This window comes from Capricornis sumatraensis, chromosome 1 (genome assembly GCF_032405125.1).
Source record: "Capricornis sumatraensis isolate serow.1 chromosome 1, serow.2, whole genome shotgun sequence".
Taxonomy (NCBI): Eukaryota; Metazoa; Chordata; class Mammalia; order Artiodactyla; family Bovidae; genus Capricornis; species Capricornis sumatraensis.
The window spans coordinates 67,763,133-67,779,742 of NC_091069.1; the positions used below are offsets into that span (position 1 = coordinate 67,763,133).

Here is a 16,610-nt window from a genome sequence, read left to right on the forward strand (position 1 = left end):
AACCATATGGCATATAGTGTAAGAGTAAGAAGGACTAAGTATTGCTCTCCATTTAAGAGCTAAAGGAACACTATAAAATCAAGCAATTTTCAAGCCTGTTCCTTGATTCCTAATGGTTTCTCATGAAAATCACTACAATGAGGAAGTTGATTCATGACAAACCACCTGAATAATGCTTATTTCTAGACCTCTAATTGATCATAATCATAAATGTATTCTCTTCCAAAGTGCCCTTTATATACGATAAACAGCTAAATTCAGCCAGTCCCCCTGCCCTCCCATACACCTCCATAACCAGGTCAATTCTGGTTGGGTCCTGTAACAGTGAGGCAGCTGGCCTTGCCAATCACATAAGACTGCTGCCCATTAGCAACAAGGGGCACCACCAAATAGGTAGATCTTTTGACATTCCTCAAGGCACCCCCCTCCCTCAGCCTTTGTCCAGTAATTTCACTCTCTCCCCTTCTTTCCTGTAAGTTGACTTTTACATCACTTTCCTGTGATTCACTAGGAATCCATCACCTACAGATACGACTAAGTGACTTGTCTTTCAGGGTTATATTACACTGTTTAGGTGAATAGGTGAACTGGCACTTGCAGTTTGGGAAAAATTGAAAAGATGCTGAATTAACAAGCACAGTTAATTTGAATTCTCAAGAGCAGTCCAACAGACCAGGCTGCTTGAAACAGAAATTTGCAACTCAGATATTCTGACCTTTTAAATGACATCAAAAGTGTAATGAAAGTGTACTTTACTTCTGCCGACAGTAGCATAAATCAGAAAAACAGGCTTAATTAGTTTTGTTTGCAGTAAGCAAAGTTATTAAAAACACAATTCCTTGAGAGCAGTTGGTGTTGCCATCTGGTCTAACCCCTTGCTCCTGGTCTTTCCTTGTGTTTCTTGTGGTCCAGAAGCTGACACTTCTCCAGACAAAGCCCTTTGGCTGTGAAGACAATCAGATGTGTGAGGACAGGACTAACGTCAGCCCATCTTCACAAGACTACTGATCTGAAGGAATGTGGTCCTGGGGTGGGATGAGTCCATGTGTGAGGAAGAAGAGCAAGAAAGCCGTTGGTCTCTCAAGAAAAGAGCAGGAATATTCCCTCTACTAGGGATGCATTTCAAGACTTGTTCACCCAGCTGTGAACAGTTCACCCCATCTAACTGAATCAGGGGCAAGCGATCCCAGCTCCCCTCCTGCATCTCCAGGTCTCCTCTGCAACTTCTCTAGGCCCAAGTCTACTGACATCTGCCCTGTCTCACTCATTCATCATCACAATTCGCTGGCTTTCTGGAATTTCCAACAGGAATACAGGAAGACTGGTTTCCTATTCTATTTAGCATCTTTGTTAACACTACCCGTACATCAAGCACCTTCAAAATCTGGAAGATTAAATACCTTTATAAAAGTGATGCTTTGCCCTGGAGTCAACAGGATTCTAGTTCTCTACTAACTTGCAATTGGCCTTGAACAACTCACTGAACATCTCTGAAAGTCAATTTTCTCAATCAGAAGTGCATGAAATGGAGAGGACTTTACAGCTCCATCAAGTTGGACCTCAACTGACTTGATGGACATGAGTTTGAGCAAGCCCCGGGAGTTGGTGATGGACAGGGAAGCCTGGTAGTGTGCCACAGTCCATGTGGTTGCAAAGAGTCGGACATGACTGAGCGACTGAACTGCACTTACAGCTCCAAGTGTTATCAGATAGTGTCCTAATTGTTTAGCAGTGAAATAGACATTCTCAATTAACCAAATAAAATAAATATGTACAAACACATGTATCTATGCTCCCAAATGCAATTCACACTTAACATTTCTAAAACAAGAGGCAATTATGGACACTCAGGAAGCTGCAGCTGCACATCAGCCAGATCAGGGTCACCCCTAAAAGCCAAAAGATGCCCCCCTCAATAATTGGAAGAAAGATGAGAGGGCCTTTCAGTTTCCTTTATAATCAAGACTAGAAGACAAAATTCTGAGTTTAACATAGCAATGAACATGTCTGACTAGAGAAACCAACCCAGGAATCAGAAACCATCTTCAAAATTTTGGTCATCAAAAGGTAACCAAAACACTCTATCCCTCAATACAGCAGCAAGCAAAAATGGTTATATAATTATCTTGTCTGTGAGATTTTAAAATGTAAGTAGTCACTTTCCTTTATGTAGCTGAACATGGAAGGAGTCATTCAGTATTTTCAAATTCAAAGCATTTAATGTTTGATGGATTCATGTCAATGTACGGCAAAACCAATATAGTATTATAAAGTAAAATAAAGTAAAAATAAAAATTAAAAAAAAGCATATAAGAACACTCAATGCAGTGTGCACATGAGAGAGAGAAAAGCAAATAATTGAAACATAAACTTAGAGCAATCATCAAACCCAACCTTTCTCCTTTACATATCCTGTCTCACAGAAAAGCCCATGAGGGGCCTAAAAAACTAAGGATCTGAAGAAGGAAAACACTAAAAAATATCACTCCCCATACTTTCATCTATTTCTAATTGAAGTGAAGTGAAGTTGCTCAGTCGTGTCCGACTCTTTGCGACCCCATAGACTATAGCCCGCCAGGCTCCTCTGTCCATGGAATTCTCCAGGCAAGAATACCGGAGTGGGTTGCCATTTCCTTCTCCAGGGGATCTTCCCGACCCAGGGATTGAACCCGGGTCTCCCGCGTTGCGGGCAGGCACTTTAAGCTCTGAGCCATCAGGGATGTGCCTAATTTCAAACCAGGGCCAAGACGAACTCCCTAGACTTCGTGCACCCTTCCATAATGATTCAAGTATGTTAGTGCTGTAATACATTTAACTCTTTGGGACATGAAAACTGTAAACAACTCAATGGTGTGAATAATTTAGCCATTGTCTTTCCTTAAGGAGGACAAACCAGTATTGCCTTTTTAAGGACAAAGAAACAAGCTGCTATTCTTCTGCTCTTTTCTCCTCTCGAAACACCTCTTCTGCCACTCTGCTGCTCAAGGATCTCCCCTCTCTGAAAGAGCAGCCACTCTTTCTATTGGAAACTCTCAAATGGCACTCTAAAAGAGAAGGCAATTTATGGCAGAAGCAGCAGTAACTTGAACCTCACTCTCTTGCAAATTAGAGACATAGAAATTAGAGCTGAGATTTCACACATCTGATTTCTCAAGTGACCCATGGTCTACTCTTGATGTTGAATCACAAATTTCCTAGAACTCTTGAAGAATCAGCCCATTTCATAAAATGAAACTTTTAATATTTCCCAGGATCAAGTTCAAAATAAGTGTTTTTCTTCAAATGTTCACAAAGCGTGTCATAAACACTATGCATTAAAATAGTATTAAGAGCAACCTGGTTGTTCTGTAGTACCGAAGGAGCAAAAATTGCTGAGTTGCTAACAGGTTCTCCTGCTATCAGAAAAAAATGAGCGTTCCTATGAAACTGTTTGTAAGCTGAAATGGCGTAAAGGGAAGCAGCAATTACCTCAGACACATCTTGCTAACAGATGTACAAAGCAAATCGAGATAAAGCACAGATGCTCACAGACACAGTGCAAAGCTACAGTGGCCTGATGCTGAGTGTGCTTCCTGGGGAAGGAGCTTGGTGGTGCCGCCCTCACCACTGGGGTGTCCACTGGGTCTCCAGAGGCTCAGTGCCAAACCAACCCTGAAAGCTATATTTGCTTTTTACTTTTCCATAAAATTGAATATCCTCTTTAGATTTAAGTTAGCAAAAACAGGTACTAAGGTAGGTCTTCAGTAGAGCAAATTTTTGAAAGGTAGGGGGACCCCTGTACTACAGAAACACTTCAATTATCTGAAAAACAGTCAAGACCCAGAAAACAAGCAAAAACTTACTTTTTCAGCCCAAATAATTGATAAATGCATGACACATGGATCGTGCACTAAAGCCCATGCACTTTACTCACAGAGGATACTTCAAGGTCACTTACTCTTGTTTTCAACACAGTTCTTTCTAATCAGTGTGGTCATCCATTTTCCCAAGGTATGACGACTCTTAGAGCAGAGCAGAATTTAGGAACAGCGAGGAAATGAGTTAAAATCAGGCCAGGTAAGAGCAGCAAGGAATACTGCTGACACCATGCTGCTACTAGAGTAACTGAAATTCTATTAAAAGTAGATATTGGAAAAAAAATAAAGAAGAGCCATCTAAAATAGGGACTCACAGCTCTATCCAGCTTCAGAGTTTCTAAATATCACAAGTGGCTAAAACGAGAAATTTCAGAGTCTAGGGCCATAGACTTCAGCACGTGTGTACATGCTAAGTCGCTTCAGTCACGCCCGACTCTTTGACCCTATGGACTGCGGCCACCTCTGGAGACACACAGGCTCCTCAGTCCATGAGATTCTCCAGGCAAGAATACTGGAGTGGGTTCCCATGCCCTCCTCCAGGAGACTTCAGCACACACTAGCCCGTTGGTGCTACACAAGCAAAACTTTTTTTTTTTTTTCAGTTTTTGCAAGGTTTGCCTTCACATTCTTAATTTTAAGCAGTTGGAGCTTAACTAATATGATCCCCACACTGACGTCTCCAGAATAATCTATCATTACTATGAGTAAATGTAGAGCCTTACAGCAATCACTGTCTTATTAATTTGACACTTGAAAATGACTTCTCAGATGAAATGGGATAGTCACCACAATATTGTTGTAAGTTAGGCTTTTTCTGAATCATTTCAGTTAAAAAGATAAAAGCATTACTAACTCAAGGGTATTACCCTACTGTGGATATCTTCTGAAAAGTTGCAATGGACCCCAAACTACAAATGTTTAATTGATTTCAACTAGGTCTAAAAAGCACAACCATGATCAGCTGAAAGTAATTCATCTTCAGCTTCACAGCTTATGTGACTGAACCCAAATGCATTTGAAGATGTATGCTAAACAGAATCAATCAGCTGAATGGCAGGCATTATTTAGACATAATATTAAAGTTACTGAAATATATATACATACATACATACACACAGAGCATATAGATGATAAGGATAATCTCTTTAGAAGATTAAAATGGTCCCCAAGATTTCAAGAGTGTTTATAGCTTTGTGCTATTATTGCCAGTTCAGCTGAAAACCTTACATTCTACTAGAAATTACCTCTGTAAGCCATCTAGGTTTTCCAATAATAGTTTGCCCCTCAGATATTTTGCAATATCTTAAACTATATTTCCAATATTAAGCATTCTATGTCATCAAATAGAACTAACACCCAAAAAAGATGTCCTTTTCATTATAGGGGACTGAAGTGCAAAAGTAGGAAGTAAAGAAACACCTGGAGTAACGGGCAAATTTGGCCTTGGAGTACAGAATGAAGCAGGGCAAAGGCTAATAGAGTTCTGCCAAGAGAATGCACTGGTCATACCAAACACCCTCTTCCAACAACACAAGAGAAAACTCTACACATGGACATCACCAGATGGTCAACACCGAAATCAGATTGATTATATTCTTTGCAGCCAAAGATGGAGAAGCTCTATACATCCAGCAAAAACAAAACCAGGAGCTGACTGTGGCTCAGATCATGAACTCCTTATTGCCAAATTCAGACTGAAATTGAAGAAAGTAGGGAAAACCACTAGACCATTCAGGTATGACCTAAATCAAATCCCTTATGACTATACAGTGAAAGTGTAGATAGACTTAAGGGACTAGATCTGATAGATAGAGTGCCTGATGAACTATGGATGGAGGTTCCTGACACTGTACAGGAGACAGGGATCAAGACCACCCCCAAGAAAAAGAAATGCTAAAAAGCAAAATGGCTGTCTGGGGAGGCCTTACAAATAGCTGTGAAAAGAAGAGAAGCAAAAAGCAAAGGAGAAAAGGAAAGATATACCCATTTGAATGCAGAGTTCCAAAGAATAGCAAGGAGAGTTAAGAAAGACTTCCTCAGCAATCAGTGCAAAGAAATAGAGGAAAACAATAGAATGGGAAGGACTAGAGATCTCTTCAAGAAAATTAGAGATACCAAGAGAACTTTTCATGCAAAGATGGGCTCAATAAAGGACAGAAATGGCAGGGACCTAACAGAAGCAGAAGATATTAAGAAGAGTTGGAAAGCATACACAGAAGACCTGTACAAAAAAGATCTTCACGACCCAGATAATCACGATGGTGTGATCACTCACCTAGAGCCAGACATCTTGGAATGTGAAGTCAATTGGGCCTTAGAAAGCATCACTAAGAACAAAGCTAGTGGACGTGATGGAATTTCAGTTGAGCTATTTCAAATCCTGAAAGATGATGCTGTGAAAGTGCTGTACTCAATATGCCAGCAAATTTGGAAAAATCAGCAGTGGCCACAGGACTGGAAAAGGTCAGTTTTTATTCCAATCCCAAAGAAAGGCAATGCCAAAGAATGCTCAAACTATCACACAATTGCAATCATCTCACACGCTAGTAAAATAATGCTTAAAATTCTCCAAGCCAGGCTTCAGCAATATGTGAACCATGAACTTCCAGATGTTCAAACTGGTTTTAGAAAAGGCAGAGGAACCAGATATCAAATTACCAACATCTGCTGGATTATCGTAAAAGCAAGAGAGTTCCAGAAAAACATCGATTTCTGCTTTATTGACTATGCCAAAGCCTTTGACTGTGTGGATCACAATAAACTGTGGAAAATTCTGAAAGAGAAGGGAATACCAGACCACCTGACCTGCCTCTTGAGAAACCTGTATGCAGGTCAGGAAGCAACAGTGAGAACTGGACATGGAACAATAGAGTGGTACCAAATAGGAAAAGGAGTATGTCAAGGCTGTATATTGTCACCCTGCTTATTTAACTTCTATGCAGAGTACATCATGAGAAACACTGGGCTGGAGGAAGCACAAGCTGGAATCAAGATTGCTGGGAGAAATATCAATAACCTCAGATATGCAGATAACACCACCCTTATGGCAGAAAGTGAAGAAGAAACAAAGCACCTCTTGATGAAAGTGAAAGAGGAGAGTGGAAATGTTGGCTTAAAGCTCAACATTCAGAAAACGAAGATCATGGCATCCAGTCCCATCACTTCATGGGAAACAGATGGGGAAACAGTGGAAACAGTGTCAGACTTTATTTTGGGGGGCTCCAAAATCACTGAAGATGGTGACTGCAGCCATAAAATTAAAAGACGCTTACTCCTTGGAAGGAAAGTTATGACCAACATAGACAGCATATTAAAAAGCAGAGACATTACTTTGCCAACAAAGGTCCATCTAGTCAAAGCTATGGTTTTCCCAGTAGTCATGTATGGATGTGAGAGTTGGACTATAAAGAAAGCTGAGCGCCGAAGAACTGATGCTTTTGAACTGTCATGTTGGAGAAGACTCTTTGAGAATCCCTTGGACTGCAAGGAGATCCAACTAGTCCATCCTAAAGGAGATCAGTCCTGGGTGTTCATTGGAAAGACTGATGCTGAAGCTGAAACTCCAATACTTTGGCCACCCGATGCAAAGAGCTGACTCATTGGAAAAGACTCTGATGCTAGGAAAGATCAAGGGCAGGAGGAGAAGGGGACAACAGAGGATGAGATGGTTGGATGGCATCACCGACTCGATGGACATGGGTTTGGGTGGACTCTGGGAGTTGGTGATGGACAGGGAGGCCGGGCATGCTGTGGTCTATGGAGTCACAAAGAGTCGGACACGACTGAGCAACTGAACTGACCGATATCATTAAATCAAATTTATTCTTATGATAAATGCAACATGCTTTGAATAAACAGGTAGAGTATAATCGATTATATTTTTCAAAATTTCTTAAAATTTCTGTCCTATCAAAGTGTATATAAGGCTACCAAATTACCATACTGAAGCCTGAAGATCAAAAACTATTATCAAGGTCTTTAACCCTCTTGTGTTAGCTCACACAATAGAAAATATAGTCAGAGAACCTCAGTTTAAAATCAGTTCTGTAGTATTTCTGTAACTGTAACTGCTGACATTTTTCTCCCAAGAGACAGTCAATTTCTATTGTCCAATGCATTCATAAGTGGTGGTCTGACTTTTTCTAAGCAAAAACAAAAGATGAATGAGAGCAACCACTCATGCTGTAATGCACCACTACTGAACTCACAGTCAACCTTGCTTCAGAGAAACCCTGCTGGGCTCTTCCACACACAGGTTATCTCATTCCTAACAGACAAGGCCATTTTCGTGTTATCAGCATCTTTCATCTACTCATTAGTAACCTCAACAGAGAATCAGAAGCAATCTTAAAACTCAAGGTAAAACCTATACACTGAGAGATCTGAAATGCAGGGTTGTCTTGCGGGAAAAAGCCATTAGGATGGCAGATCCCATGTGATCTACATGCACTGTAAGCATCCACTGGAAATAAGTTAGAAACCCCCATGCTTCTTTATCTTGATTTGAAGGCTTTAAAAAGTAGCCTTAAATGATTCGTATGTCAGAGCTTCCCCAAATTAACCTAATAATCCCACCCACCAAAAACTCAAATTTTCAACCCACACTCCCAAAGATAGCCTTAGGCTGGGGTTTTGAGGGGTACAGGTTTTCAGTAGCTGCTGTGATCAGTCCTCTCAGTTCTGGAGTTCAACAAAGGAAAGAACTTCCTTCTTCCCAGGCTGCCTAGGTGTTTAAGAGCTTCCCTCACAACAACCTATCTTATCCAACAACCATGCACCTTGGCTAGGGGCTTCCACCTGGTCTGCTCATTAGAATCACCTGAAGGTTCTTTTTTACAATGTGCCCACAGGACAGTGCCAGAACAAATCAACGTTCATCAGAATGTGGGGTCCATGCATCAGTGTTTTTACAAAGTCAGCCCAGTGATTTTAACCTGCAGCCAAACTGAAAAACACTGCTCGAAAGCAGTGATTTTGAACCAGGGGCAATTTTGCCATCTCGCTACCCCAGGAAACTTTGACAGCCGTCTGGAGATATAATCGTCACAACTAGGGATGGCTTACCAGTAGACCCGTAAGTCGGGAGTGACGCTACACCTGCCAAATCACACAAGATGACCCCCTCACAACTTTCACCTGCTTTGTGTTCAAGCAAAAACATTTAAACGCTCATCCAAAACACCCATCTCTCCAACCCCACACTGAAGGACTCTGTAAATGACTCAGCAAATTTGCAATTTGGGATTTACCTGGCTCCTGATTCCTATCTGTTTATAAGCCAGTAATTCAACTAAAGTGTGTGGGGATTTAAAAATTTGAAAAGTCATGTCTTACCATCCATACAAAAAATTAATTTGTAACAGCAGGATAAACACAAGCTACCAGTGCCCAAGTTTCCAGGCTGATGATCCATAAACATCTCATTGCGCCTCTTCATTTTCCAATTAATTACAGAAATAAAAATGCAATGCAAATGGACTACAAATGCACTTTGGTGAGGATATCAACTGTCAGAAGATTTGTCACTTTTGAAAGAGAAAACCTGAAGTAAACAAGAAGCTATGGTTTCATTCTAAAGAATACATCTATGTTACATCAAATTTTTAACTAAATTTTTAAAAAATCTTTTTAATAATTTTCCTTTGAAATTTGTCTGAACTCAGGCAATAAGATTCCATGATGTAATGTCCTCTCAATCTAGAGACAGGCCTTACTTTGCACAAATTGCTTAAAAATTGCACCTAAAATCCCTTCTGGTAAGTTAAATCGCACATTAATTAGAGAAGTTCTTTATTTAAATGAGTCCTTTTGCAAGAATTATTTTGTAAGTGAACCACCTGCCCTTAAGTAATCTTTATTTTGGTTCAAGATACAAAATTTCTTCAAAATAGTGTGCACATTTACTTGTCATGCTAGTTAAAAAATAATCAAGAAATGGAAGTCATCAACTTTACCTTCCCATTAACCCATTACCCCTGAAGTCAAGTTTCATGGCTGATGATACATAGATTCTGTGACAGTAATACAACCAAAATATCTTTTTAAAAGACTTTCATCTCTTGCGAGAACTACACAACTGAGGCTGCCCTGCAATCAGGCCGCTCCTCCACCTCCCCAAGAAAGAGCAAGTGCAAGGGAGGGCTCCATCAGCAAAGTAAAAGCCCCCGCCAGCTAGACGGCGGCCTCAACACAACAGTGAATTGGCTTCTCCTGGCTTCCACCTCCCAGCACACACAACTGAGAAAGCAACAGCATCCGCCCTTTCCTGCTCTTTCCAGTTCCAAATCTGTGCTTAAAATATTGGATGTATTAGAAGCCAAGCTTCACGAGTCAATTTTCAGCACTATGAGATTAGGATGAAATGAAATCCAACAGGTAAATCCCCAAGTATAATATTGAAAATTTACCCCTTTGTGTCATTGCTTAAATTGGTGGCCTCGACCACTGCTCAGAGCTGACTGCACACAGACTCTGGGGCAGCTTTCAAATAAAGTGAAAAACCTCAGATACTGAAATTTTTTGGATGCAAAAACTCCACTTCATAAAACCAGTCGTTTTAGTTCTAACTTGGTCACATGTAACATAAAAGAACTGTGAGGATTTTTTTTGTTAAACAGAAAACTATTTTCTCTCGAGTTCAAAGTGGTTTCAGAACCAAGATGCAGAAAATTAAACCTCTTCCAAAAGGTTTGGAGTCAGGTTTAGGGCTGCTTCAGCAAAGGTAGTGGCTGTTAAGTTTTGGAAAGCAAAAGAATGTCCAAACACATCTGTACATTTTAAAGGGAACGTTTAAACAACCAGAAAGACGACTCACAATGTAAAAGAGCATGCTACTCAGAATACGTTTGAGGAACTTTGGTGAGAGGATTGGGTGGGTTTTGACTGAACTGGGAAGGAAATCATTTGACTCACTCCAGATGGAAAGAAAAGTCACAGATTCCTGTTAAAGTCCCCAACACAATGCAAAACATCCTCAAGGTAAAGTAAGGCATGTTTACAGGCACGTGGCAACCCAGTTTCATGCCATTTAAGGATGTCCTAGTTCTTTTTTAGTGTTATTGTTTTTCATAATAAATACTTATTTCTTCCTGCACATAAGCTGTTAACTGGATTCAAAAAGCTTTGGTCACCAGTCTCAGTAGAGCCCTGTAGAAACTATAGGCAACTAGGAAAATGTTCAAGATACAGAAATCTTATATTGGTTCTGTTTTTATCTTCAGTGACCAAGATCTCACCCTAACTACTCAGGGTCCCACAGAATTATTGTTGTCCTCCTTCCCCTGTCCCCTCCTCCCCAACATTCTCCAGGCTACCTGATAAATGCATAAACCTAGGACAAATGGAGGGGGAGTAACACACATCATAATCTGGGGGCAAATGTATGCTGCCCTTCCCCACCCACCTCCAGGCCAGCGCCTGCTGGCACCTGCACTGTCTTAGGTGGCCGGCAAGCCTTTCATCATCTTAACTGTCTACAGAGTTGCCCCAGTTCCGCAGCACGTACTGACCCACCGTTCATGCCACTGTAGACATTCCGGTGATGGGCTGACACATCCTCTTGCGCCTGCCTTCGGAGGGTGCCCTCTCTGCTGCTGCTGCCGCTGCCGCTGCCGCTGTCGCCTCCTCCTCCACCCACGTGTTTGTGATCTGGGCTCCCTCCAAAATGCTGTTTGAGGTGCTCGGGGCTGGTGCCCCTGACCCTGGGGAGGTGCTCCAGGCTCCCACCGAGGGCGTGTTTCTGCAGATGCTCGGGGCTCCCTCCGCTGTGCCTGGTGTGCTCGGGGCTGCCCCCGGGCCTGTGCTTCGGGAAGTGTTCAGAGCTCCCGCTCAGCACGTGCTTGGGCAGCGTTTCCGGGCTGTTCCCTGCGTGTGGGTGCCTCTGCTGTTCTGGACTGCCCTTGCACAGGGGTTTGTGGTGCTCGGGGCTGGGGCCTTTGAGAGCTTTGGGGTGATCTGGGGTCCCGGAGGCCCTAGCTTTCTGCAGATGCTCGGGGCTGGCACTCCCGTGCTTGGAGTGTTCCGGGCTGCCCTCCGCCCTGGGTTTCTGCAGGTGCTCGGGGCTGCCGCCGCTCGCGTGGTGCTTGTGGTCGGGGCTGTCGGTGCTGCCCGTGCTCGAAGTGCTGCTGCCGTCGCCCACGTCCCGCACGTAGGGTGCTGTGGTGGCGGAGAGCTGGCACAGGCTGGCCTGGCTGTCGATGGAGCAGCGGCTGCCCGCACAGCCCGTGCCCTTCTCCTCGTCCAGCAGCACACACAGCTCCTTGAGCTCCCTGTTCTCCTTCACCACCTCCTCCTGCTTCACCTCCAGCTCCTTCAGCTTCTGCAGGTATAAGGCCACTTCCTTGTGCATCACCCCCGCTGTATACCGGCCCAGTCTCTGCCACTCCCGGGACACCCTCTTGCCCTTCTGCCGGTCATCATCCAGGAAACAGCAGAGGTCCCTCAGTTCCTGGTTGTCCTCCTGGAGTTTCTGGTTAATATCCTGAAAAGAGACACACAGCCATTCAAGGGAGGAATAATCGTGTATGGGCCGGGGCACCAGACTCAGACTTCCTGGGACCTGGGAGTCTGGAATGGGTGAGTTCTCTGTGATGTTAGGGGAGGAAGTGAGAAGGTGAGAGCAAGCTAAAGATGCATAGCTATACATAAAAATAAAAATAATGGGTATTGATTATGCTCCCTGCCCTATGTTTTACTTGCATTATCTCATCGACTTCTCACCAAACCCTCAGGGGATAATGGTTATAATGGGTCTTTTACAGAATGGGAAACTGGACCTCGAAAAGCTTCACCTGTCCAAGGTCATCCAGTCAGTCTTGAGGGAGCAGCCAGTTCATTAACAGGAAATCGGTAAAAAAGAAAAAAAAAAAAAAGACAAGGGTCCCTACCTCACCTTCAAGGAAGAAAGATGGCTACTTGTGACCTGTGAAAGACTTAAAAGCTCTGAAGCAACAGACTTTTCACCACCGCAAACAAGAAACACAGCCTTGGTGTTCAGCCCATGACATGGGATGCGCAGCCCTGATCCCTCTCTAGGGAGCAGCATAATTGCCCTCTGGTGGCGCTTCAATCCTGCACATCCAGCCCCTTATTGCCACCCCCAACCCCCACAGGTGTCCCAGGCATCTCATGGAAACTCAAGCTCTTGTGTTATATCCAGGGTCCCCTCCCCAAATCACACCTCTCAGCACACGCCACCTCCACCCATCCTGTTTCTCTTCATGAGAATCTGTAGTTGTGCCTGACACCTCCTTCTCCCTCACCTCCCATTTGCAAGCCAAACACATCTCCTGAACTCTACCTCTGAAATTTACCTTCTCACTCCCATGCTTCAAATGCTTAAAAGGGTCTCACTGCCCTTAGGATAAAGTACAAAATCCTGTAAGTCTCAAAAGGCTCCCAGTCCTCTTAACTGGCCTACTTCTCCAGCATGAATGGTGATTCCTTCATGAATATTTAGTAAACATCTATTATGTGCAAGGTATTATTAGTCCAGGTCCTAGGGAGAGATCAGCAGACACAACAAGGACATTGACTGCGGACCTTGACCTTGAAGGACCTTGACCTTCCTATGGCTTTCATTTGGTGGGAAAGATTAGCAAAAAGTATAGAACGTAACGTCATATAGTAAAAAGTGCTGGGAAAAAGACTAAAACAGGTGAAAAAATACTATCTATAAAGAGAAGGCACCTCTGCAGAGAAGGAAAACATTTGAGCAAATACCTGGGCGAAATCAAGGAGCAAACATTTGTTGAAAGAGAGAAAGGCCAGTGTAAAAGCCCTGAGACAAGTGTGGCTCAAGCTGCAGCAAGGCCAGTGGACCTAAAGCAGAATGAGCAAGAGGGGCAAAGTGAGGAAGGAGGTCTGGGAGGCGAGGTGGGTGCCAGGGCTAGGTAATGTGGGCCACAGGAAAATTCTGGACTGTTGATGAGCTGAGGCTCGAGGATTGACATGATGTGATTCATTCTATAAAGAATCACCAATGTTCTGTGCAGAAAAGAGTTTGCTGGGGGATGGAAGGAGGGAGTGACTTGAAGTGAGGGAGACAGGATAGTGTGAAAGCTGGAAGACCAGCTAGGCTACAAGTCTAGGCAGAGGGAGATAATAGCGGCTGCTACCCATGGAGTCAGTGGACAAAGTGAGACCATTCCTCCCCATCACACACTGAGCCCCACCCATGCTGGCTGGTCTCAGGCCCAAGGGATGAGCCCTTCCCACTTTCACTCAATCTAAAGGAAGTCCTCTTCTATGCTGGACCCCGTCAACGTCCCCTCTGTTGGGCTTTTTACAACTTCTAATCACATATGGTTGAGTGTGACTATTGGTCAAGTCTCCTTCTTCACAGGACCAGAGTCATGAGAATGGAGACCCATCTATTCCTTTCACCTCTGTGTACCCCACACACAGCACCCCCACTGTGGATACCTGAAATCAAGGTCAGAATTAATTGTGAAATCCCCATTTAGTCTCCATTCACACAGATTAAAAGGGGTAGCTGTTTCTTGCAGCACCATCCTTTGGAGAGGGTAAAAGGGGGAAGCCACCTAAGATTTCCCTTGCTTCACAAAGCCTGAAAACCTCTGGTCTCGTGACTGTCAGACAATCCAGAACTAGAGGCACTCGGAGAAGGGACCTGATTCTCTCAAACTCAGACTGATTCCAACACTTTCCTTGATACTGACTAGAAAGTAAACATAAAACATCTGCCAACCATGCCTGGCACCTCCTGGCAGTCATGAGGCCTAAGGCAGGAGTGATTCTCAAGGCCTGAGGAGAAAGAGGGTCAGTGCAGCTTAGTTTTCAACTTGATTCTAGCTCCCAGCATTACCAATGGCTCTGTCTCCTTGTGTCTAATGCCCATCCAGTTCTTCTGCTTCTCAGTGCCACCTCTGACCTCAGGCCTGCTGTCTCCAAAAGCATCCCCAGGCCTCCCAGCCTTGATCTGCCCCAGCCCTTAACTTCCCTAAGTCATTCCAACTCAAGCTCTCCCTGCCAGACTGATCTTCAAACACTCTCCCTGCAGCTGACATCTCTCCTGCCTCCATCACCTCCCCTTTGCCAGGGAAAATGAAGAAACCCTTGGACCAGGCCTGAAAGGCTTTCTCCTGCCTTTCTACCTTTAGCCCCCTTTAATTCTGAACCAGCCAACTAGGAACCCTGATTAGGTCTAACTTTGCAACTAGAAAAAACTGCCTTGTCCGGTCTGTGAATTTGCCAAAGCGGAGAGCTTGCACTTCTAAGACTCCACCAGCCCTAGAAGAGCACTGGGTACGCAGGAGCACCAGGTCTGAAAGAATGAATGAATGAATTTCTACTCACTGCTCAAGGCCTGTAAGAAACACTCCCTAGAGCACTCATTCATTGGGCATCATTTTTTTTTTCTTTTTTAATGTAGATGGCTTCTGGAGGGCAAGAATCCATTTCAATGTCTTTCTTTGCATATTTGATTCATCTGACTTGGTGCACTGCACACAGTGAAAGCTTAATAGGTGTTGATGGAGCAACCGACCCTTTAAAGCCCTAGGCAAGTGATCCAAACAAGACACAGCTCTAGCTACTGACAAAAGGCTTCTTATTGTTTTCTGCTAGCTCCTGCTGTGTTGGAGCCTATAATAATAAGAGAATAAATTATCCCTTGCCACGGGTGCTTTATGGAAAATCAGAAGCTGTGGATATTCTGAGAAAATGATGCTAAACAAAATCAATCTTTCTCAGCTTCAAAAATTCTTGCACATTTAGCTTAATTCTGGTATCTCACAGAAAGTTCAAGTCACGTTCTTCTTCATCTGAATCCCCATGTGAAAATACTACCTTTTGACTATCCTACAACTATTCCTGTTTTCTCCAGAACTGGGAAGTAAACAGGACTTGTGCCACCATGGGCTGCTTCCCAAATGAAGAGACATATATACATGTGACCCCTGAACAAGCTGGGGGCTAGGGGTACTGACATCTGGCCAAGTTGAAAAGCCATGCAACTTATAGTAGGCCCTATACACACCAGATCCACAATCACAGATTCAACCAATGGCAGATCATAGCCCTGCAGTATTTACTAGAGAAAATATCCCTAAAAAAGTGGACCTGAGTGATTCAAACCTGTGTTGCTCAAATGTCAGAATTCTAGTTGAGGTTGAAGGGATAGGTATTGCCTCATTCAGTTTTATCAGCATCCCTTTTTTCATTTATTTCATTTATTCACTATTCCTTTTTTTCATTGCATGCGTGCTAAGTCGTATCAGCTGTGTCTGACTCTTTGCGAGCCCATGGACTGGAGCCCACCAGGCTCCTCTGTCCATGGTATTTTCCAGGCAAGAATACTGGAGTGGGTTGCCATACCCTCCTCCAGGGGATCTGCCCAACCTAGGGATCAAACCTGCATCTCTTATGTCTCCTGCATTGGCAGGTGGGTTCTTTACCACTAGTGCCACCTGGGTTCTTGCAAATATTATGTACTCTCCAATTTTTAGCCATTTCCTTTGCCTTCTAATGAATAGCTAAGCAACCAGCTTGATAATAACCTTGTGAGATAGTTTTTTCAAATCTATCACTTTAAGACTTGGGTTGTCTTTTTCAAAACAGTATTTTTTTTTAAACATTGCAACAGGCCACTAGATGTTACCCATTTGTCTAAAGTGGGCTTTTTAAAAGACTAAATGTATAATCACTTGAAATTCACATCATCCCAAATTTCATACAGAGGGCTCTCAAGTACTGCATGTGTGTGTGCGTGCACTCAGTCACTGAGTCATGTCC

The 16,610-nt window shown here is 43.3% G+C and overlaps 1 protein-coding gene across 5 annotated transcripts in view; it reads right to left on the reverse strand.

Moving 5' to 3' along the window:
- Window positions 1-16,610, reverse strand: part of CCDC85A (coiled-coil domain containing 85A) — a 221,846-nt gene that overhangs the window by 201,769 nt on the left and 3,467 nt on the right. For all 5 annotated transcript variants that reach the window (XM_068981418.1, XM_068981408.1, XM_068981402.1 and 2 more), the window contains exon 2: window positions 11,370-12,336. In XM_068981418.1, the coding sequence (XP_068837519.1) occupies window positions 11,370-12,336 (967 nt within the window). The remainder of the gene's footprint in view (window positions 1-11,369; window positions 12,337-16,610) is intronic.